This window comes from Sciurus vulgaris (genome assembly GCF_902686455.1).
Source record: "Sciurus vulgaris genome assembly, chromosome: 6".
In the NCBI taxonomy this organism is placed as follows: domain Eukaryota; kingdom Metazoa; phylum Chordata; class Mammalia; order Rodentia; family Sciuridae; genus Sciurus; species Sciurus vulgaris.
In genome coordinates, this window is record NC_136466.1 from 121,206,666 (window position 1) to 121,231,838 (window position 25,173).

The 25,173-nt window shown below is 37.3% G+C and overlaps 1 protein-coding gene and 1 pseudogene across 2 annotated transcripts in view; both read right to left on the reverse strand.

Annotated features, from left to right (window-relative positions):
• Positions 1 to 19,361, reverse strand: part of IPO11 (importin 11) — a 192,766-nt gene extending 173,405 nt beyond the window's left edge. The window contains exon 1 of the mRNA XM_079144443.1: positions 19,301 to 19,361. Within this exon, the coding sequence (XP_079000569.1) occupies positions 19,301 to 19,303 (3 nt within the window). The 5' untranslated portion in view covers positions 19,304 to 19,361. The remainder of the gene's footprint in view (positions 1 to 19,300) is intronic.
• LOC306663853 (ubiquitin-conjugating enzyme E2 D2-like) lies at positions 8,843 to 11,950 on the reverse strand (annotated as a pseudogene). Its single transcript has one exon. The product of its transcript is annotated as a ubiquitin-conjugating enzyme E2 D2-like (transcript).
• Positions 19,362 to 25,173: the final 5,812 nt, after the last annotated feature.

Below are 25,173 nucleotides of genomic sequence, written 5' to 3' on the forward strand. Positions count from 1 at the left end.
AACAAAAGAAAAAACCAAAAAAAAGCCAGGCCTTAGGATTTAGTAACAAACTCAAAGAGGTCAGTATGACTAATAGCAAGAGGAAAATGCAACACAATGAATTGGAGAAGTAGGCAAAATAAGATTATTTTTATATAGGTGCAAAAAAAGCTTAGCATAGAAAGAATATATGAACGTAATGATATGAACAAATGAGTAAGAGAAAAGCTATACCAGAACTCATTCCCATCCTACCCTCACCAATACAAAAATTAAGAGTCATGTCCTGTTTTGGGTTATTACTTGAAAAATCACTGACTAATGCCAACCCTCAAAGCAATTTTTGCCAAGAACAAAGACTGTGCAGAAAATATACAAACACTCTCAATCTCTCTGAAACTTCAAAGCAAAGTAATTCCTAAGTCTATGTACTTTTATCTTTATTATCCACGTACCTCACCATTTACCTCTTCTAATGGAAACTGTTAGAATTTTCCATCCCGTCCTACCTCCAGCATTTTGCCCTACCTTGGTCCTGCCCAGAATATGACACTGCAAGACCCCATCCAGTCTGGAAGGAAGAGCTCAGTTCACATATTTTTGGAGCACCAATTTTTCCCTACCTTTGGTACCACGGATTGTGCTTAACTACTGAACCACATCTCCAGCCCTTTTTTATATTTTATTTAGAGACGGAGTCTTGCTGAGTTACTTAGGGCCTAAGTTGCTGAGGCTGGCTTTGAACTCACAATCCTCCTGCCTTAGCCTCCAGAGCTGCTGGGATTACAGGCTTGTGCCAACATACCTAGCATGGAGCACCAATTTTGTGGCAGGCAATGCAATAGTTTTTTGGATGACAAGTCCCTGTTCTCTAGCAATATTCTGTAGAATAGCAGAGTGTAAAACAAAAGAAACTATTCTTATTAAAACAAATTGTCAAGAATAATTTCTAGCATACCAGTTAGAACCCAGAATTTACCCTACTGAAATAATATAGCAGTTCATTTAATGGGTAAAAATCCAAAGTCCAAGGTTATACAAACATGCCTGTATAATGTAAACACTTTCATTTACATTAAAAGAAATGAGTAAATAAAAGAAAACTCAGCATTTTTGCCTGCCACCCACAGACTTCTCAAGCCTACAGTGACTATAATTTCAATCATGACAATTTTCTTCGGACTAATACATTATCTGTGTTTATCCTTAGTTTTAAGGCATTTCACACAAACAATAACCCTAAGACTACAAAATGCTAAAGCAGTGAGCTGACTTATAGAGATTTTTTTTACTGTAAGATTACAGTAAAAATTTAAGAAAAGAATTTCAAAATCATAAGAGTTCTAACAGTGAAATAACTTACGCAGCATGGATCAATAGTAATGGATGCTAAAACCATTAAGAACAGTTACTTGGGAACAGAATGTTTCCAGTGTGTGCAGTATATCACTTGCTAAATGCAGTGAAGAAACAAACTTTAGAATCAATGAGCCCACCAGTTACCAGTTAAACCAAGAGAGCAAATTTGGTATCAAGGCAGCAAAAAAATTGACCTTAAATGCACACCCTCCCTTTTTTTTTAAGGAGTAGAATTTATTCAAGAATAGAAAGAGAACTCTCACAGGGCAAGAGGGGACCTGGTAGCAGGTTGCCCCCTTAATGTGCCTCTTGATAATGTACAAACTCAACTCTGAAACACCAAAAATGTTCAATCTTAATCTAATCAATGCTCTGTTTTTAAACTTTTTTGGTTGTAGATGGACACAATATATTTTACTTATTTTTATGTGGTGGCGTGCTGAGGATTAAACCCAATGCCTCATACATGCTAAGCAAGCTTTCTACCACTGAGCTACAGCCACAGCCCCCCTAATCAATACTCTTGACCCAACTTACAGTTTAAATGAAACAGAGAAAGAATTCTTCTTAGAATGGTGGCATGAGGCGTTCCATTATCCATAGCAAAACAAAATGAAACAAAACCTAGCTGATGAAAATAATAAAAACCAAAGTCTCTGGAAAGTGACATACGGGCATACAGCAAATGGAGAAACATCTATGCAAGATATACTACTAAACCTTAGTAAAAACAGCAAGAATCTGTGGCATTTGAGCTATGAACCCAAACTACTAACTACTAACAGACTTACTCAAACTAACCCTAACAGACATTTATAGAACACTCCACACAACAGCATACTGCAAACTATTCTTCTGAAGTACACATGGAACATTCTCCAGGACAGACCATATGCTAGGAAGTTTAACAAGACTCAATAAATTTAAAAGGTTTGAAAAGACTGCAATTGGTAACAGAAAGAAGTGAGAAATTCACAAATATGTAGAAATGAAAACAACACACTCCTATATAACCAATAGATCAAAGAAATCACAGGGATATGAAGAAATATTTTGAAATACATGAAAATGGAACCAATGCACAAATAATCAGGGGTTTAGCTAAAGCTGTGCTTGGACGGAATTTATGACTATAGAAGAAAGTCCTGGGTAACATCCCCAGCACTGGAGAAAGACAGAATTTATTGTGGACTGACTGTTCGTAAACTCTTCCTCAATGTATATGTTGAAAACTAACCCAGGTCGGGCACACACCTATAATCCCAGTGGCTCAGGCAGAAGGATCATGAGTTCAAAGCCAACCTCACCAACTTAGCAAGACCCTAAGCACCTTAGCTAGATTCTGTCTCAAAATAATATACATATACATATGTGTGTGTGTGTGTGTGTGTGTGTGTGTGAGAGAGAGAGAGAGAGAGAGAGAGAGAGAGCGAGAGAGAGAGACCAGGGATGTGGCTCAGTGGTTAAGTGCCTCTGGATTCAATCACCAGTTAAAAAAGAAAAAGAAAAAATTATGTTAAGTAAAATAAGTCAGTCACAAAAAAAAAAAAAGATTCTATTTATATGAAATAAGAAGAACACGCAAGTTCATAAAAACAAAAAGTAGGTAAGTGGTTGCCTAGGACTGAGAAAAATGTGCAGTAACTGTGAACAGGAAAATATTTCTATATAATTAAGTTCAACACCAACATTGGCAACTTAGTGAGGCCTTCAGCAACTTAGCAAAACCCTGTCTCAAAATAAAAAAATTTTTAAACAAGACTGGTGACTTAACACAATGGAAAAGTACCCCTGGGTTCAACCCCCTGTACCAAAAGCAAAAAAAAAAAAAAAAGAAAAGAAAAAAAATTCCAAAATTGATTGTAATGATGGCTGCACAATTCTGAATATACTAAAAACCACTGAATTGTATACTTTCAATAAGTAAATAATATAGTCTATGAATTGCAGCTCCATAAAACTATTTTTAATGAGCTCTGAGGGCATAACTATTAAACTCAGCAAGAGACAAGGAAAAGTGACTAAAGAAAAGGAAAACATGGCTTGAGTATCAACCACCACTGATGTTAACACAGGGTAAGGAATAGCATTTATTCAAGAAATTAAAGCAAGACAAAAGGACATAAGACTTCGACATAAGCCAAAGTGGTTCTGAAGGTGCCAGCCCCATTCAAATCCATACTGCACAATTTGGATCACTTCTGTTTCTCAACAAAGGCCCTGTGACAAAAAAAAAAAAAAAAAAAAAAAAAACAAAATTCTTCTCTGTACACATTTTATAGGTTGTTTAGCATCCCCATGTCCATATATAATAGATGTCAATAACACTTCCTAGGGATTGGCTAAAGATGCTTCCATATATTATATGCCCAAATACCCTCACAATAATGACACCAGGGATACTGATGCATTCCTATGACACTTCAAAAAGATTGTCAAAGACTGGTTCATTTGGGAGGGAAAAAATATGCAACAAAAGATATATAACATCAAAAAGGAGAAGAGCTACTTCCTTGCTTTCTCTTGCCTATTCTTAAGATACCCCAGTTTCTTGTGTACAAGAAGTCGAAAAGCATTCTACTGTCACATATAACTAGTTAGATCAAATTTAAAAAAAGTTTTTAAAGATATCCCAGTTCCTTAAGAGCTTCAAATCATGTTTCTCTTGTTAAGCACATATGAAGAAATCATGGACATATATTAAATAATACCATATTTAGGTGGGCAATGTGGTCATTAATTGCATCATCATAAAAACTTATGAATTTGGTCCTTAGGAGCAAAAGTACAGCAGCAACATTTCTCTCACAGTATCCAGATTTGAGATAGCAATGTTTACCTAGAAACAATTTTCCTCACTCAAGAGGAACTCTGAGTCTTATTATGAAACAGCAGTATAACTACAAATAATCTTCACAAGGCACTTAATTTTTGTAGTGGTGCTTTATAGTTATACATAATAGTGGGCTCATTTTGCCATATTCATATGTGCATATAATTTGAACAATCTTATTCTCAGTACCTTCCCTTTCCCACCCTATAACCCATTTGGATTATTCTGATTTCCCATCTATTATTATTATTTCAATTAGTGCATAATTATACATATAAACAAGATTCATTGTGCTAGATTCATACATGAACATAATATAACATGGTAGATTTCGTTCCCTAGTACTTCTACATGGTCCCCCTACTCCCTCACTCTTCCTCTACTCTATTGGTCTATCTTCTACTTTTGTGAGATCCCCTTTTTTAAAAATTTCTTTTTCTTTTTCTCTCTGTAGCTTCCAAACAAAAGAGAGAGCACTGAACCCTCAACTTTCTGAATCTGGCTTATTTCACTTAGCAAGATGTTCTCCAGGTCCCTCCATCTACCAGCAAATGATATAATGTCATTCTTCTTTATGGCTGAGTAGAACTCCACTGTGTGTATATAACATTTTCTTTATCCATTTGTCTGTTAACAGACACCTAGTCTGGTTCCGTAGGCACTTAATATTCTTACTATTTGGTGTTCATAAAATATTTATAGCCTGGGGAGGAAAAAAATCAAACTAAACAGGAAGTTCCAACATTAGTTACTTTTAATTTTCCTTATATATAGCACACTTCCATCACATTAAAGAAAAATAATTTTGTATTTGTTGGCAATAATGTCTTTAGTTTCTAAGTATTTTTCATGACATTAACCATATCACCTTGTTTCTTTATGCATTATTAAGTAAACCATTTCTAAAGACGGAAAAAAAAATTTTTTTGTTTGAGTAATCTGCAGTGCCAGTCAACGGTAAGAAGTACATATCACACATCAAAGAGTGTGCTCCAGGCTGGGGATATAGATCAGTTGGTAGCATGCTTGCCTCATAAGCACAAGGCTCTGGGTTCAATCCCCAGCACTGCAAACAAACAAACAAAAAGAGTGTGCTCCAAGCATGCTTTCCCCTTGAGGTCTGGGAGAAGAGTGGGAATTCTCAGTGGCCAATTAGCCAGAACAATCATCTGGAAGTGTTAAGGTTTCCAAGGTTCAAGGCAATACAGCAAAGAATATCAAGCTCTTGAACAGAAGAAATAAATGAGAGTTTAAAGAATAGGATAAAGCAAGAAAGATAGGATTCATCTTCAAGCAAAACACAACAAAGAACTTTCATACAGCAGTCACTCTTCTATAATTAAATACTATGTTGCTAAAAGTACTCTCTACCATAAGAAAATGTGAGAATTTATGAATGTTTTTGAACTTTAGTCAAAGTAAATATAAAGGAATTTAATAAAATGTAATAAGGGAAAGCTATGTTTTATTTAGTGTAAGGAAACTAAGAAACTGGTTCGAGAACAGAGTGACATGAGTAATGAAATTACCTAGTGATTCATTGCAGTACTCCACATTTCAAAAAGGATAAATATTCAGAAAGAGGAAAAAACATAGCCAGATGCAAACCATCACAAAAGTGACACTGAGAACTTGAAAGCTCCAATTTTTCCCCTTGAAGAATAGGCACTGAGCAAATAAAAACTTAAAAGAGAGTTGCCTTTTGGTGAAATGGAAGAGTAATATATATATAGTATTTAGCATGTGTTACAGGAGCATTTCCAAAAAAGGAATGAGAGGAAGATGTATTAGCTTCCCCCATCCCTAACCCCCCAGTACTGGGGATTGAACCCACCAGTGTACTGAGCTACATCTCCAGCCCTTTTAACTTAAGGTCTATGGCACCACACCTGGCTGTCACTGATTTTCAAAGACAGTTCAATTCCTGTAAATTAAATCATAATCTATAGCCCAATTCTAAGAATGAAAAATGTCATTGGGATTTTAATAGGAAGTACATTAAATTCACATAACAAATTTTGGTAGTATGGCCATTTTGACAATAATAATTCTGCCTATCCAAGAGCACAGGAGGTCTCTCCATCTTCTAAGGTTTTCTTCAATTTCTTTGTTTAGTGTTCTGTAGTTTTCATTGTAGAGGTCTTTCATCTCTTTTGTTAGATTAATTCCCGATTTTTTTTTTTTTTTTTTTTTTTTTGAGGCAATTGTGAATGGGGTAGTGTTCCTTATTTCTCTTTCAGTGGATTCAGTACTGATGTATAGGAATGTTTTTGATTTATGGGTATTGATTTTATATCCTGCTACTTTGCTGAATTCATTTACTAGTTCTGGAAGTTTTCTGGTGGAATTTTTTTGATTTTCTAAATATAGAATCATATTATCAGCAAATAGTGATAGTTTTAGTTCTTCTTTACCTATTTGTATACCTTTAATTTCTTCTAATTGCTCTGGCTAGAAATTCAAGGGCAATGTTGAATAAAAGTGGTTTAAAAAAAAAAAAATGGGCATCCCTGTTCCAGTTCTTAGAGGGAATGTTTTTTTAAATTTTTCTCCATTTAGAATTATGTTGGCCTTAGGTTTAGCATATATAGCTTTTATGATATTGAGCTATATTCCTACTACCCCTAGTTTTTCAAGTATTTTGAACATGAGGGGTGTTGTAGTTTGTTAAATGCTTTTTCTGCATCTATTGAGATGATTATATGATTCTTGTTTTTAAGTCTATTGATATGATGTTTATTGGTTTCCGGATGTTGAGCCAACCTTGCATCCCTGGGATGAACCCCACTTAATCGTGCTGCACTATCTTTTAAATATGTTTTTGTATATGATTTGCCAGAATTTTATTGAGAATTTTTGCACCTATGTTTATCAGGGATACCGGTCTGAAATTTTCTTTCCCTGATGTGTCTGTCTGGTTTTGGTATCAGGGTGATATTAACTTCACAGAAAGAGTTTGGAAGCACTCCCTCCTTTTCTATTTCAAGGAATAATTTGAGGAGTATTAGTGTTAATTCTTTTTTGAAGGTCTTGTAGAACTCGGCTGAGAATCCTTCTGGTGCTGGGCTTTTAATGGAGTTTTCTATTTCATTACTTAAAATTGTTCTGTTTAAATCATGTACTACCTCCTGATTCAGTTTAAGTAGATCATATGTCTCTAGAAATTTGTCAATGTCTTCAATAGTTTCTATTTTATTAGAATATACATTTTCAAAATAGTTTCTAATTATCTTCTGTATTTCAGTTGTGTCCGTTGTGATTATTTCCTTTTTCACACTATTTTAGTAACTTGGATTTTCTTTTTCTCTTTGTTAGTGTGGTCAGGGGTTTATCGATTTTATTGACTTTTTCAAAGAATCAACTTTTTGTTTTGTCAATTTTTTCAATTGTTTCTTTTGTTTCAATTTCACTGATTTCAGCTCTGATTTTATTTCCTGTCTTCTGTTTTGGGTGTTGATTTATTCTTTTTCTAGGCTTTGAGATGTAATGTTAGGTCATTTATTTGTTGACTTTGTATTATTTTAATGAATGAGCTCAATGCAATGAACATTCCTCTTAGTACTGCCTTCATAGTATCGCAGAGAATTTGGTATGTTGAATCAGTATTCTCATTTACCTCTCGAGTAATTTTTCATTTCATCCTTGATTTCTTTTACTATCCATTCACCATTCAACAGTGTATTATTTAGTGTCCAGGTGTTAAGAGTAGCTTTTTTGTTTTATCATTGATTTCTAACTTCAGTCCATTATGATCTGATAGAATGTAGGGTATTATCTCCATTTTTTTTTTTTTTTGTATTTACTAAGAATTGCTTTGTGGCATAAGATATGGTCTATTTTAGAAAAGGATCCATGTGCTGCTGAGAAAAAATTGTATTCACTCATTGATGGATGAAATATTCTATATATGTCTGTTAAGTCTGTTACTTTTTAATATGTAATGACTGTAGTAATCAGTTTATTATACAGATTAATCATTCTTGAATGTACAAGTTACAGAGGAACAATTGGGCCTTTAAATATAAACAAGTATTTATAGCTATTAGCTATATATTAACTGAGAAACCACATACAAACCAAAGAATATGGAGAAAGGGGCTGAAAGGACAAAGGTTGAAGGAACAGGGAGATGTAAAAGAAGTCAGGAGCCCACCACACTTTATATACTAATAGCTCTGATCCATTTAAATGTTGACCAGTTAAAGTTAAAAATTAAAACATAGGACGTGGGTAGAGTTTAATATGGTTGGTCATATCCTTCTCACCTAAGTTGTAGGTCCTTCAGAATAAAATGAATACAGAAACAGCTTCATGTTCTTCACCTCAATTTTCATAATTGTTTTGAATTTAAATGGATTCCACTTAAAAATAATTTCCTACAGGTCAGTGGAGCTCCACCCCATCCAAGCATACACCACGTTCCACCCACCATTCCTCACACCTTGCCCGTTTACCCAAATTTAAGTCAATAAGGAAAGTTTTTTAGTCTCACACCTAGGTTACACCTGGAGAATTGGCTTGTCACACAAACACTTCTCTGCTAGGAGGCAACATTGGTACAGAAGAACTGTATTTCTAGTTTGTTGTTCCAAGTATGTACAACACGCAGCACTGCTGTATCAGGGGAAGATGAGGTGTGGTTACCCAATAATTTAATTACATCCCATATTTCTAAGTCCATTCCTCAGTTATTCTGTTGTACTTTTCTCTGTTTTGTAGATCTGAGCAATCTCAGGCACTAAAGGATCATCTGGATTGGGATACTTTAGAAAATAGTGCTGGAGACCACTTCGACCATAGATTATCAAGACAAATGCTGCCATTACTGTTAATATTTGGATGATGAATTCTTTCTTGTAAATGCAACCTTAGGTGGTATTTAGGAATAAGTCGTTAGGAAATTAACTATTAAGAAACAAACTCCACCCTGATAGGGACTGCCATTTGGCCTCATTATTGTAGCTTGGCATTGAAACATACCTCCAACAGGACCAGCAGAACACTGTGCTGGAGGGTCCCTTGCAGAATCATTCAATTCCTGTGGATTCTCTTCAGAGCCGTGGTCGGAGGCAGTGGCAGCAGCCCCCTGGGGCAGGGGCAGGGAAGGGAGGAGGGGTGCTTGAGGTCGCCTCAGAGGTCACAGGTCAGTGGTGAAGATGGGGAGTTCAGAAGAGCTGGCAAAGTGGGCCAAGTGCTAGGACCCACTCAGCTTCTGGGCCTGCCACAACAGTCACATCACTCTGTAGCAGTCCTTTATGCGCTGGCCCCAGCTGCCACTGCCTCTTCCGCCCAGGCTCAGTCACTGTAGATCCCTCACAGGGAGTAAGAGCCCTGCCTCCCACTCAGCAGGTGCCTCTCAGTCGGACAGCGGGAAGAACTGACTGCCTGCCTGCCTGCCTTCCTGCCTGCGGTAGGTAGACTAAGGGAAGTCTAAATTATTGATTGTATTATTTAGTTCTATCATTTTTTTAGTTTTTGTTTGGAAGATCTATCCAATGGTAAGAGGCGTGTTAAAGTTACCCAGTATTATTGTGTTGTGGTCTATTTGATTCTTGAAATGGAGGAGGGTTTGTATGACACAGATGCTCCACTGGTTGGGGAATAAATATTTACGATCATTATGTACTGTTGATGTTGTAATTCCCTGAAATAGGATGAAATGATCTTTGTCCCTTCTGATTAACTCTGCCTTGAAGCCCACTTTATCTGATATGAAGATGGAAACCCCTTCTTGTTTACACAATCATGTGAGTGATGTTTTTTTTCCCATTCTTTCACCTTCAGTCTGTTGATGTCTTTGCCTGAGGTGAGTCTCTTGGAGAAAACATATTGTTGGGTCTAGTTTATTAATCCAATCTGCAAGTCTATGTCTTCTGATTGATGAGTTTAGGCCGTTAATATTCAAGGTTATTACTGAGATACGACTTGTATTCCTGGTCATTTTGGTTTCCCTCTGGCTTTTAGTTTCTCCTTTGACTATTCCTTTAGTATAGTTCCTCCCTTTGCTGGTTTTCACCTTTTTTTTTGTTTCCACTTCAACCTCATGGAATATTTTGATGAGAATGTTTTGTTGTGCAGATTTTCTAATTGTGAATTCTTTTAACTTTTGTTTATCATGGAAGATTTTTATTTCATCTTCAAATCTGAAACTTCATTTCGCTGGATATAAAATTCTTGGTTGGCACCCATTTCTTTCAGAGCTTGAACTAAGTTGTTCCATGACCTCCCAGCTTTGAGGGTCTGGGTTGAGAAATAGGTTGAGATAAAAACTGGTTTTCTCCTGTATTGTAATTTGCTTTTTTTCTCTCATGGTCTTTAAGAATTTATCCTTATTCTATATTTTAGTAATTTTCATTACAATGTTTCTTGGTGTAGATCTGATGTGATTTTGTACATTTTGGGTCCTATAAGCCTCCTGTATTTGATTTTTCATTTCATTTTTTAGGTTTGGGAAATTTTCTGATATTATATCATTGAAAAGATTTTGCATTCCTTTGGTTTGTATCTTTGCTTCTTCTACCCCGATAACTCTTAAATTTGGTCTTTTCATGTTATTCCATAATTCTTCAAAGTTCTGTTCATGGATTCTTACCATCTTCTCTGCATGGTCAACTTAGTTTTCAATATTAAATATTTTGTCTTCATTGCCTGAGGTTCTGTCTTCCAAATGGTCTAGTCTGTTGGTGATGCTTTCCATTGAATTTATAATTTGATTTACTGATTCCTTCATTTCAAGGATTTCTGCTTGTTTTTTTTTTTCATAATCTCTAACTCTTTATTGAAGTAATCTTTCACTTCCTGTATTTTCTCTTTGATTTCACTCTTTATACCCTCCTTTACTTCACAGACCAGTTTAACTATGTACATTCTAAACTTCTTCTTGGACATTTCTTCTACTGCATTGTCAGTTGATTCTCTTATTGGGGCATCTTGGTTTGTTTGTGGCATATTGTTCCCTTGTTTTTTCATGTTGCTTGCATATTTTCCCATCTAGCTGTATTGATCTGAGGCAGTACAGATTCTACCCTGTAGTCCTATATTGTCCCTGAAGATTTCCAGTATCCCACCTTTATGAGGGAAACCAATATCAACAGCACCCAGAGCAAACAATATACAGCCTCAAATCTAATAGCTTCCACCCAGGTGTCCACTGTCCTCTCACTATAAACAGCAATGATGAGTTCAATCACTGTCCACAACATAAACAGAGAATTTGCCAAAAGGATTTACAATCTCAAATAGTGGCCAAAAAGAGAAAAGAAATAGTGCAGGACATGGTGTTCATGAGGGAGAAAGAGAGAAGCCAGAAGCAAAAATCTGCAGGAAGAGCGAAAGAGGAACCAACAGAGACTGGCTGTTAGGTGGAGAAAAGGTAGAAAGGGAATCTGTGAAGACAGACAAGCAAAAGGAAGAATACATATAAGGGGAAAAAATTAAAAATGTAAGAATATATAGCAGAACTGCAAAACATCATGTACTATCACTGTCCTCAACAAACTGATGCATATAAAACACTGTTCCAAATAAGGTGGAGAGAGATGCCAGAGAAGAAAAAAAATAAAAACAAATCTCAGTGGAAAATTGAACAATTGTCTCTGCCAGTGTCCAAAAGCTTCTCAGCTCTGACTCTGACTTCTCCCAAGACTGCCTGGCCCAGACAAGCCCTGGCAGATCCAGTCTCTTATCCCACCAATTTGTGTCTCAGATGTCCTGGGTTCGGCCACATTGCAGTCCCAAGATCTCAATGTCACTAGCATTTGGAGAGAGTCCACCAGGGATGAGCAATCCCGAGAAGCAGTAACTAGATGGTAGCAACCAGCACTCCCAGGAGGAAGACCCCAGGTGCAGCCAAACTCACAGGCACCCTAACACTGAACCTCCAGGTCCTGGCCTGTGTCCCCAGATGGGAGGCTGCCTGCTAAGATGGTAGTGGCAGCAAACCCACCAGCACCCTAAACAAATCCCAGGCTCTGGTTGGCAACTCAAAATGGATACAGCCACGTGCAACCAAACCTGGAGTCTCCCTGGCAGCCAGTCTCTGGGCAGTGGTGGAAGCGGTAGTGGTGTGGGTCGATGGCAGCAGGCAGGGGGTCAGCAGCAGCTGCAGTCCTTGATGGCGTTGGCAGCAGGTGGGGGGATTGCAGCGGCAGTGGCAGCGGTGACAGCTGTGGCTTCAGCTGCAGAAGCACACAGACAGAAGACCTCCAGGTGACCTCCAGGGAGCGGCAGCAGCTTTGGTGGGAGTGGCAGCCGTGTAGAGGGCAGCCAGGCGTCTGAGGCAGCACAGAGGCAGCAAACCTCCAGGCAACTGCGACAGTGTGGACAGTAGTAGTGACAAGGAGAAAAGACTTCCAGGCCTCTGTGGCAGCGGCCTTTTAATCAAAAAGCTTTTGCTGAAGTGCAAAGGATCATCAGTCCTCTCCAAATATAGACAGCTTTGATCAAGAGTTTCCAATTACTGGTCCAGGAAGTCACTGCCTCTATCCTTACATATTATAAGAAATTCAGTCTTGCGAGACCAGCCTAAAGAGTCAATGCATTTAAAATAATCCACTTGTGAAATGATGTATGAGCTGTATACTCAATGCCTACAACTAAAAACACTCTACACTTAGATACAGAGACAGAAACACATAAATATGGTTATTTCACAGTAAACAAAGGCAGCATAAACATACACTGGAGAAAAGATAGCCTCTTCAACAAATCGTGCTGGGAAAACTGGAAATCCATATATAGCAGAATAATATTGAACCCCTACAACTCACCCTGCACAAAACTCAAAGTGGGTCAAGGACCTAGGCATTAGACCAGAGACCCTTCACCTACTAAAAGAACTCAACTTTCCATCATGTAGGCTTAGGAACCAACTCCCTCAACAAGACTCCTAAAGCACAAGAAGTAAAATCAAGAATCAATTAATGGGATGGTATCAAACTAAAATACTTCTTCACAGCAAAAGAAACAATCAAAAACATGAAGAGAGAATCTACAAAATGGGAGAAAATCTTTGCCACCTACATCTCAGATAGAGCATTAATCTCCAGGATATATAAAGAACTCAAAAAACTTAACACCAAAAAAACCAAATAACCCAGTCAATAAACAGGCAAAGGAACTGAACAGGCATTTCACAGAGGAAGAAATACAAATGGTCAACAAATACAAGAAAAAATGTTCAACATTACTAGCAATTAGAAAAGTGCAAATCAAAACTATACTGAGAGTTCATTTCACTCCAGTCAAAATTATATTGAGATTTCATTTCACTCAGTCAGAATGGCAATTACAAGAATACAAGTAATAATAAATGTTGGTGAGGATGTGGGGAAAAAGGGTGACTCATACATTGCTTGTGCAAATGGGTGTAACCACTCTGGAAAGCAGTATGGCGATTCCTCAGAAAACTTGGAATGGAACCACCATTTGACCCAGTTATTTCACTCCTCAGTATATACCCAAAGTCATATTTTATATGACTTAAAATCAGCATACTTCAGTGATGTTGCCACATCAGCAGTCACATCAATGTATATAGCAGTTCAATTCACAATAGCTAAGTTATAGAACCAACCTGGGTGCCCTTCAACAGATGAATGGATAAAGAAAATTTGGCATGTATACAAAATGGAATATTACTTAGCCATAAAAAAGAATGACTTTATGACTTTTGCCAGTAAATGGATAGAGCTGGAAACTATGATATGCAAAAGCTTACACACAATAAAGAGGTTTAGGGACAGAAGTTCACTGGATTATACAAAGGGGAATGAAGGGAAGGATGGGGAGATGGGAATAGGAAAGACAAAATGAATTGGACATAACTTTCCTATGCTCATATATGAATATACCACCAGTGAAGGTCCACCTCATGTATAACCAGAAGAATGAGATCCAAATTATAATGTTATATTCCATGTATGTATACTATGTCAAAGTATACTCTACTGTCATGTATATTGTCTAAAAAGAATAAAAAATAAACATTCTACATTTCATCACTAAAATAACTTCTATGTACCGGGCATGGTAGTACATGCCTGTAATCCTAACCATTTGAGAGGCTGAGGCAGGAAAATCACAAGTTCAAAGCCAGCACTGGCAACTTATCAAGAACCCATCTCAATGTTTTTTTGTTTTGTTTTGTTTTGTTTTAAAGAGTTGGATATAGCTCAGTGGCAGAGCATTTGTCTATCACATGCAAGGCCCTGGGTTCAACCCCAGTATCAAAAAACACAAAATTCTATCACCTTGGAGCCACCTATATCAGTTCTTTAAACTGCAAGCAGGCACAGTGGTAAATGCCTGTAACACCAGCAACTGAGGAGGTTAAAGCAGTTAGAAGTTCAAGTTCCATCTAAGCAAGTTAGCAAGACCCTGCCTCAGAAAAATAACAAGGGCTGTAGCTCAGTTGTAGAGGACCCCAGGGTTCAAACCCCAGAACACACACATACACACACACACACACACACACACAAACACACAAAAGTAAAAGAAGAGCCTATAATCTCAGAGGCTGAGTCAGGAGGATTGCAAATTCAAAGACAGCCTCAGCAACTTAGCAAGATCCTGTCTCAAAATAAAAAAATTACAAAAAAAAGGTGGTGGCGGGGGATGGGGATGTACCTCTGTAAAGAGTAGTGTAAAAGCACCTCTGTGTTAAGTATCCTCAGTACAAAAAACAAGAATAAAAAGCTAAACAGCAAGTATTCGAGTTAAAGCACTTTGTTTTACTGATCAAGAAACTGTGACTCAAAGAGGTGTGTTGGGGTCTTAAGCCCCCTTGCTCTTCTCGACCAGTGACAAGGGAAGGGGACACTCCCCAACAAGGTCAGACCGGGATAGGTAAGGCCGACTGACCGCCCGCTCCCAGCCCTCTGTGCGGAGGACAATCAGACGCTGTCAGGGAGACCCGTCACAGCAGGAACTCGTTTATTGAGGAAATCACACAGCTTTTATATAGGGTGGGGGCTTGGCGGGAACCAATCAGCTTAAAGGTCAGCAAGGAATGGGGTGTTCACGCAGGCGAGACTCCCATAAGACTATATGGCAAGCACAAGCTGATCACGTTCGGGGAACTACTGTTAACCAATCCCTGACGGTGGTCCGGTTCATCGTCATTAACTATTGAAACCGCCTTTGAGGCCTTGATCTTGCTCACTCGCCAGGAAGTAAGGAGTCAGCCTGAGTTAGTTAACGTGTCATTAGTCCCAACAGAGGTGAAAAAGGTAAACTATAGGATAGGTATATTGAGCCTGTCTAGCATATGTGAAGCCCTGAATTAAATCCCCAGTATTAAACAAACAAACAAAACCCAAAGAGAAAAATAAACTGACTTTTCTAAAGCTGTAGGATCATTAGTGGCTTTTCTGGAACTTAAAATGCAAGTCTCCCATCCCAACCCAATTCTAACTAGAGACTACCATATGCCTTTGGCAACAGTACTGTCCATTAATACAAATGAAATTAACTGATTTTTTTTTTTTAGCTCTAGACTTAAGAAATCAAAACACCAAAACCAATCTTCTGTCCATTAGAACTGAAGACCAAAATTAATGGAGTCACTGATGATACCATCTGCAAAGTTGACAAAGTAAAAATAAGAGATTTTTAAATAACTAAAATAAATAGTTATTATATGCAAGGTATCTTTGTGAATCAACATAAGAAACAGAATACTGGACAAAGATATAGATGACTTAAAGAAGGGAACCACCAAAAGGCTAACAATTATCAAAAAGAGATGGTGACTATGAGGGATTTAAAAAACAAATGTTGAAATATTACTTTATCATCACGGGACTGGTGAAAATTAGAAAATCCAAAAATATACAGTGCTGGGAAGTAGATACAGAAATTCTTAGGCAACAGTATAACTACTTTGGAGAGAAATCCTGCTGTGTAAAGAAATTATTAAGTATGTTTATTTGTGTGTATTGTATGCTGGAGAACAACACAAATATCTATGTCTCCTGTGACTCAGCTGTTTCATATCTGGTACAAGAAACAAAGAAATTCCTCTCTCTGAAGGAGGAGGAGACAAGTCAAGACTGTTGAATAACCTTGGAGTTGTCCACAGTAAAGTGAAATAAACAAACATATGTTATCCTTCCCTTGTATGGTCTGTTTCCTCTGGCTAGAAAGTTCTTCCTTTAGATATAAACATGTCTCACTCTTTAATTTCTTTCTAGACTCTGCTCAAGTTGCTCTCTACTAAAAGATCTTCCCTAATGGCCAATCTAAAATAGCTGATCCCTCAACCCAGAAACTTTCTGGTACTGATTGCCTTCTTAATTTGCATAACACTATTAACTATCTAACATTCTACTATGTATACTGTGTTTATAGTATAGACTTTCCTGACTGGAATTTATGGTTCAGAGACCAAAGACTTCCATTTGTTTAAATTCATGTCCTAGAATCTAGAATATGAAAGTGATGAATTACATATGAAAGTGATGAATAATTATGAAATAAATGAATTCTACAAGGAAATTCCAATCTCTGCTTATAGTTGTGTAAAACCACAAAAAGTACCCAAGACTCTTCCTTTCAAGACTATTCAGTCTAACAATCCCCAGAGGATATAATAATCTACCTTCTTTCAACTTTAGTTACTCAATTTACATTCACAGTAATCAACAATCTAGCAGTATCTATAGGTCAGGCACTGAAAATAAGGAAATCTTTGCACTCAAGACTACAGGAAAAAGACAATAATTACAATATAGTATAAAGGCAAATATAAGCTGCTATGGAAGAAGGTAAGAGGTGGACCTAACTCACTCTCTGGAGGTTGATAAAGTCTTTCAAGAAGAGTAGAAAAGTACCATTTCAGCTGAGTCCTGATGAGTGTGCATATGGGTGTTTGTCAGACAGGTGATGGATACATTTGTAGGCATATCGAGGTGTGAATCTTAATACCTCAGTACTTTTGAGGAGCTATAAATAGTTCAGCATGACTTAAGGATGGGAGGCAAGTAGTGAGCAGAAGGTGAGAAAAGCAAGCAAGATCCAAATCACTAAGGTCCGTTCTCCCTAAATTAGGTAGTATGGATTTTAATCTGACAGTTTGCAGGGAAGGTTTCCAAAACTCCACCACAATCTCCATGCAGAAAAAGGCAGAGTAAAAAAGGGATAGAATATACGCTTTGTAGCCAGAAATTACTTAGAAGGTTTATAACAGAGTCAAGATAGGGCTGTGGATATAGCTCAGTAGACAGCCAAAGACCCTAGATTCAATCCCTAAAGACACAAAAAGAATTTAAAAAGTTCAGATAAATGATAGCTTGAACCAATATAGGAGCAGCAGGGGAGAAGAACCAGAGGAATGAGATAAAACAAAATTTGGTAATTAGGTAGCGGAAGAATTCAAAAGGAAGGGTAGCACACAAGGTAATAACAGCAAAGAATTCACATCTTGGGTTTTTCCAAGTGATTCAGGAATAAAAGGGTCACCCAAGGAAGAGAACCTCATTCTTGAGATACATAATTTTTCTGACATAAATTTAAAGTATCTTAAGATCATCACAATGCAACAAAGTTGAAGATCCATCTGTACTAAAATGACAAGAAATTTGGGAATCATCAAAATAAAGATAGTTGATGTCACCAGGGATAAGACCATTCATAGAAAGTAGGCAAAGGGAAAAGAGAGCAGAAGATAGTAACCCAGAGTATAACAAACATGAAGTATTCAGAGAAAAAAGATAAACCAAAAAAAATTGATTAATATAATAGAGGGAAATACTGAGAATATGTCCCAGAAGTATAAGATTTCAAGGAGGAGAGAGTAGTTAAAATGACAAATGCTTAAAAAGACGCTACTAGATTTAGCAATAGTGAGGTCAATGGTGACCACCACCCCATCAAATTCAGTGACTGCAAAAGATGACCATACTTCAAAATATTGGGGTAAAAAAAGTAATACGGAGATTAAAAAAAATGAATAAAGACAACTTTCTCAAGAAAGGTTAAGAGAGGCTGGGCACGGTGGCACAAGTCTATAATCCCAGAGACTCTTGAAGCTGAGGCAGGAGGATCACAAGTTCAAGGTCAGCCTCAGCAACTTAGCAAGGCCCTTAGCAACTTAATGAGACACCCATCTTCAAAAAAAATAAAAATAAAAATAAGGGTTGGTGATGTAACTCAGTGGTAAGGCACCTCTGGATTAAATCCTCAATATTAAAAAAAATATATAGTTAAAGGAAATAATTACAGAAATTACAGATAAAGTTGAAGAAGAATCTAGGGTGAAGAAGATATATTTAAGATAAGAGACTTTAAGTGTGCTTAAATCCTAGCAAATTAGTGCCAGTTAAGAGTGAAAGAGGGATAACTAAGTGTTATAGACTGAACTGTTTCCCCAAAATTCACATGTTGAAATCCTAACCACAGCAGCCTCAGTATTTGGAGATAAGGGTTTTAAAGAGGTAAATAAGATAAAAGGAGGCTGTTAGGATGGGTCCCTAATCTAATACAACCTGGGTCCTTATAAGAAGTGACACCAGGGGAGCATGTACACAAAGGGACAATCATGTGAAGAGCAAGAGGGTGACCATCTGCAAGCCAAGGACAGATGACACCTCATAGGAAACCATATCTGCACCTTGACCTTGGACTTTCAACCTCCAGATCCACTGTGAGAAAATAAGTTTCTGTTGTTTAAGCCACTGAGTCTGGTACATTGTTATGGCAGCCTTCATAAACTAATACAGGGAGAAAACACTGTCCCTAAGGACAGAAAATTTAGAACATAATTAGAGACAGGCAGGCATGTTTGTAGGAGGGGAGAAAAAATAAATAAAAAAGCAAGAGACATCCTGCCCAACGGACATCCTCTCTGAAGTAGAAGAGAATATTATCTAGTAAAGAATAAGGAGGAAAAGTTGTGGGATATTAGGCCACTGTCAGAAACAGGATCAGTTATTAGGAACACAGGATTATTAGGCTGCCTGTCCAATAATCAAAAAATGTCTACTGTTGAATGAATACCTAGCTTACATTCATGAATACTTTGGTTCAGTTAAATATAATGAATTCTGGCAGTGACCAGTAAAAGAAAAATATTGGAATGAGTTCAGAACCTGGGTTATGCATCTAGGTATGTGGGACCTTAAAGTCACTTACCATTTCCAGGTCCCAGATTCACAGATTCTTCAACCAGAGGAATGAGACCTGCTAATCAGGATAAAATCACCTCAATTTTTAAAATGTTATAATTTTCATGGAGGCTTGTGCCTGATCTCTGTGTTCTTCATCTTTCACCAACCAAAGTAGTGTATCTCAAGCTTCAATGAGCATTCCTATCATCTGGATATCTTGCAAAAATGCAAATTCTGATCCAGTAGCTTTCAAGTTGGGCCTGAGATTTAAGTTTCTAACTCCCAGGTGATGCAATAAATAACATTTTGATAGCAAGGTTGTGCAACACTAATTCAGCTTAAACTCTGTGGAATTACCTGTAATCAGTCTGATATTTAAAAAAACAAATGACACTTCAGACACACTTGAACTGAACTGAATTTGTCTGGTCATTCCCTAAAACACTTTGTAATTAACCTACAATGCCCATCTGATGCAGATAAAAAAAAAAGAATACTAGTACCAATAATACTAAAATAGAAATAAGGTTAAATACACACACGTTAAATACACACACATACTTACAAAAGTCAAAATGCAACTAAAACTGCCTTTCTCAAAAATCTTCTGTATATTTTAAATGTCATATGCCCACAAGGATTATTTAACCTTCTGGTTTGATTCTGATTGTAAATACATTCATAAGATGACAAAATATAAAGCTTTTTCTAATTAACAAATAATCTTTACATACTTGTTTAGAACCTCCAATCATACTACCACAACCAAATTCATTTGTAATGAGTATCCTCTTTAACTTTAGGAAATGTAACCATGGTAAAGAATACCCTTCTTACCCTGAAACTATTAATATATGGCCACAACCCATTGCCATATATTATAACCCATTATGTTTCCACTATTAGTACTAGGTTCCATCCAAAAACTTCCTGCAATTCTATCACAAAAAATAGGGAGAAATTTTCTAATTTCACCAAACTCAGTGAAGAAAGATGTAAAAAAAGATGTCATGCAATGGTTGTATCGTATAGTGAAGTCACTCTATCCTTAATCTGAAGCTTCTGTACTGAGCAAGTAAAATTTAATGCGAAAATTGAGGAGGGAAATCCGTAACCATGGGGTGGGTTGGGCTCACGAAAGGCTGCGAACTGCTCTTCCTGACTTCATTCTGAAGAACAACCAAACCTCAAGGGCACTACCACACTATAACTGAGCTTGTTTAAATTGCGGTAAGGAAGAGGTATGTCAACTGCAACCTTGGCACCAGAAGGCAAACTACCAGTCCTTCCTATTTAGCCAAATCACTTAGATCAGATTACTTCTCTCATTCACCACCATCTCACAAAATAAAGAAAAATGACAAATGCAATGGGCCTCAAAATAGTTTTGCTGAATCATAAATATCCCCAAACATAAAGCTGCAGGAGTCGCTGGGCTTGGACACTGGCGGCCATACCTCAGGATGAAACTCCTCTCAGAAAATGCATAACTTCCTTCACTTTTTCATTAAAGGCAAAGCACAGTCTAATGTTTAAAGATTTCACAGTACTGCTATTACCAGCAAGCCTGGGCATGCAATAACCATATATATTAATTTTATACTAAAGATAACTACGTTCTCTCAAAATTTGCATCACTTATCCCCCAAGGGCAAATATAGCACCCAGGCCCGCAATCGCAGCCACAACGGGTACCCTCGGCTCCGCTCTGCCTGGCACACAAGTCTGTAACACCCCACCCTGATTTTCCTCCACGCTTTCTGATGACCGGCTAACTCGGTGACCGCCCTGTTCCCCAGGGATTCCCGGGGTTACACAGAGCCAAGCCTGCATGCCGCCCTCGCCTCGCTACTGCTCTACCCTTCATTTCTCGGTAGCTCCACGTTCTTCCCTCAGTACCCGGGTCTCGGCTGCCCAACCCACTCCTCCCTTCCACTCGCGTGCATTCTGCGGCCCTCGGGCCTGGGCCTCACCGTTTGGTTCGGTCCGGAATGGCCAGGCCCTCCCACTCCCACTTCTCAATACGAAGTGGCGTCGGTTGGTCCCGCGCCCCACACTGCCAGTCCACACGCTGCCGCCTACTGATGCCGAAAGCGGCTTCTAGGAACGCGCCATCTTCAGCGTCGCGAATCCAAACGACACGGACGCGCTAATATTGCGTCACAGATTCCCAGTGCGCATGTGATAGGCAAAAGAAGAAGGCGATAGGCGAACGGCGGGAAGGAGTAGGAGGAGCTTTCTCTTTGAACCCAAAGGCGCCGGGCAGTCAAATCAGCAATGCGAGCATGCGCAGTACGTAGACTCTGGAGCCCGGACTAGCTGAATCTGTAACTATGGCAACAATAGGTCCGCGTTGCCCCAAACAGGAAAATCAGTTGTCTCCTGGATTGCCTGAAACTGAAGTCAGAACGGTTCTATTTTATCTTCCCTATTCTAGATATTAACTGCTTATTTACGGGTCTCGTAACGCAGAGAATGGGGATATTACAGTCTTATTCCCATCAGTCAACCCTCCTTACCATGAATATTTTTCAAGTTCTTTAACTTGCCGGCGCTCTACCCCAAAGCAACAGCAAGGGTGGAAAGGTTTAAAGGACCACTTCTACTTGCCTCTGCTACTAGCTAGCTTAGTGACCTAAGTTTTCTTATCTTTACAAAGACAGGTTGTAAAGAAATAGCTGTGTTCATACATACGAGTAAACGTTTGTTGTGTAGATGTGTCAGATACTATTTAAGATCTTTACATGAATCTTCTATTTTAATACGCAGACCTAGAAAGTAGATGCTTAGTTATGCCCACATTACAGACAAAGAAGCGCAGAGAAGTAATCTGTCAAAGGTTAAGCTACTAATAAATGGCAGTATAGAGACTGGAACCAAATAGTAAACTCTACAAGGATATTCATCACACAAGGGCTGTTTATTAAAGAAAAGAAATAAAAATACTTAAATAACCATTTGAGAGGAATGATTAAATCAGAATACATTCACTGATAATACAAACTAGTTATCTAAAATTATGTCGAAGGATATTTGTTGATACACTAACATACTGGCAATGCATTAGAATAGAAGGTTACAGGGCTAGGGATATAGCTTAGCTCGCAGAGTGCTTGCCTGTCATGCACAAGGCCCTGGGTTCAATCCCCCCCCCCCCAAAAAAAAAAAAAAAAAAAGGAATAGTAGGTTACAAAGCAATGCTCAGGGCTGAGCTTGTGGCTCAGTGGTAGAGTGCTTTCCTAGCACACATGAGACACTGGGTTTGATCCTCAGCAACACATAAAAATAAATAAATAAAATAAAGTTAAGTCCATCTACAACTTTAAAAAAAAAGTTCAGTAAGATACCATTTCTGGAAATAAATGCCAAACTGCTAACTGGACCTGTCATTAGTTGGATGGTTTTTTGTTTTGGTTTGGTTTGGTACCAGGGATTGAACTCAGGGGCCCCACTAAATTGCTCAATCTGACTTTGAACTTATGATCCCCCTGACTCAGTCTCCCTGGATTATTATAATTTTAATAGAAAATAAGGGGAAAACAAAGTGACTTTTGAGGAATCCAGGTCTCTAGATGTCCTGAAACATTTACCTCACCACAGGTATCAGTCTAACTAAAGGAGAGAATCTACTCTTGACTTTGGACAAGGAAGACAATGCTTTCCAAAATGTTTTAAGTTAAATAATGCTTATTTTTAAGCTATTAGGACCTAAAATAAGAATAAAGAGACTGAATAAGGGGCAGAGGAGCTTTTCTGTAAGTAAAGAAAGTTAAGTTCAGGGCATGAATTTTTTGACATGAAGTCTTAGTGACTTAATGAACTTTCTTGCTTTCTTCCAACTCCCGGGTGAATTCTAAATGGCCAAAGTCATTGGGTATTAAGGTGCTCCCTTTAAAACAATCAATATAAATAATTTGCACTTATTTAAGAAGTGTCAGAAAGAATAAAATATGACCATGCAAGTGGAGGTCAGAGCAATGTGGGGGCCATGAATTGGAATGTGGGCAACCTATAGAAGTTAGAAAAGGGAAAACTTTTTAACCACAGTCTCTGGGGGGGAAAAAAAAAAAAAAAAAAAAACTCAGCCCTGCAGACAATTCTAAACTTCATTTCAAAATCCCAAGGAAAAAAAAAAAAAAAAACCTATGTTGTTAGAGCAGCAAGAGAAATATATACACACTATAGGGCCAGAGGCTTTCTAACGTACTACACTTCATTTATTATTGCAACTTGTGTAAAACTAGAACTTGGGCAACTATATTATAACTTATTAGATGTTTATAAATTTACCCATTAGATGTTTATAACATACCAAATAAGAAAATTTAGACTTTGAGAAATGATTTAATCTACCCTTGGTAATATAATTCATAGTAGATTCTTTTTTTGGGGGGGGGGCATGAGGATTGAACTCAGGGGCACTTGACCACTGAGTCACATCCTCGGCCCTATTTCGTATTTTATTTAGAGGCAGGCTCTCACTGAATTGCTTAGCAATTCGATTTTGCTGAGACAGGCATTGAACTCGCAATCCTTCTACCTTGGCCTCCCAAGGGCATGCACCACTGTGCCAGGTGTTTCATTTTTATTCAAAACAAACCTTGAAACTATAAAAATGTATTCTATTAAGGATTGATTATATTAATTATCATATGTTCATACAATTGACTATTGAATACTTTCTGCCTCTTAAAATTTATGTAGATTTTGTTCATTAACATTAAAAGATGCCAAGAATATGTAGTTGAGTAAGTAACAGGAAGTTAGAAGAGTTTTATGTATCCAAAAGTCTTGGAAAATACACACCATTATGTTAATAGATGTGAATTCTATATAGTGTTTTCACTTTCTACAATATCTTTTAGTATCTGTTTTGGTTTTTGTGGGGTTTTTTTTGCGATATTCAAGTATTACTTGAATAATTAAAAATAATAAATACAATTATTTCTAGTTTGGAAAGAGAAACATAAAAATAGCAAGAATAAAGTGAAATGGTATTTTTTCATATTGTGCTGGTGAAAATGAAAATTGATTCAATTGTTTTTGAAATTAATCTGTCAAGATATATATCCAAAGACTAAAATGTTCATATAGTTTGACTAGATAATCTCATTCTTAGAACGCTATACTAAGGGATATAGAAATATTTTTCATGAATGCAATAAAATGTATATGACACAATTTTTTACATGACAAATGGCATAGGAATGATTTAATAGTAAACACTTGCATTCACAAGATGAAATCTTCTGCAGTAGCTGTGAATATTGATTATCCAGAGTATGTAAAATTACTTGAAAAAGTGGTTTTGTTTGTTTATACAAACCTAAAGGCTTGTACATGCCAGGAACTTACTCTACCAGTGAGCTACACTTACAGTCACAAGTGCTTTCTATGTTATTGTATTTATGAAAAAAACTATGAATAGCATGACTTTAAGTATGTAAAACCATGCATTATTAAAACAAAAAAGTTCTGTTATTCCAGCATAATAAAATTATACATAACATTTTCACTTTTTTTCTACTTCCTGTATTTTTCAGGATTTTTACAAGTTAAGTTTTGGTTTGGTTCTGTCATTTTGTTTTCAAAGTAGCTGTCCTATCCTTATGTCCCAGGAAACTCACAGAAGTGGAAAAAATAAAATTAGTTTTACTTACTGTATGTCATTGATTGTTAATTTGAATATAGTCTTCCCCCCACCCTTCCTCAGTGGTAGGGATCCAACCCAGACTTCGGCAGGGTAGGCAAGTGTTCTACAACTGAGTTACACCTCCAACCCAGACAAAGTTTATTTTAAAATTCATGTCAAAGATTTAATCTTTTAACTTAATATTTTTGTCCTCTGTATATTATTTTAGATTGTCGTTAAAAAGTAAAATTGATTTAAATTGTAGT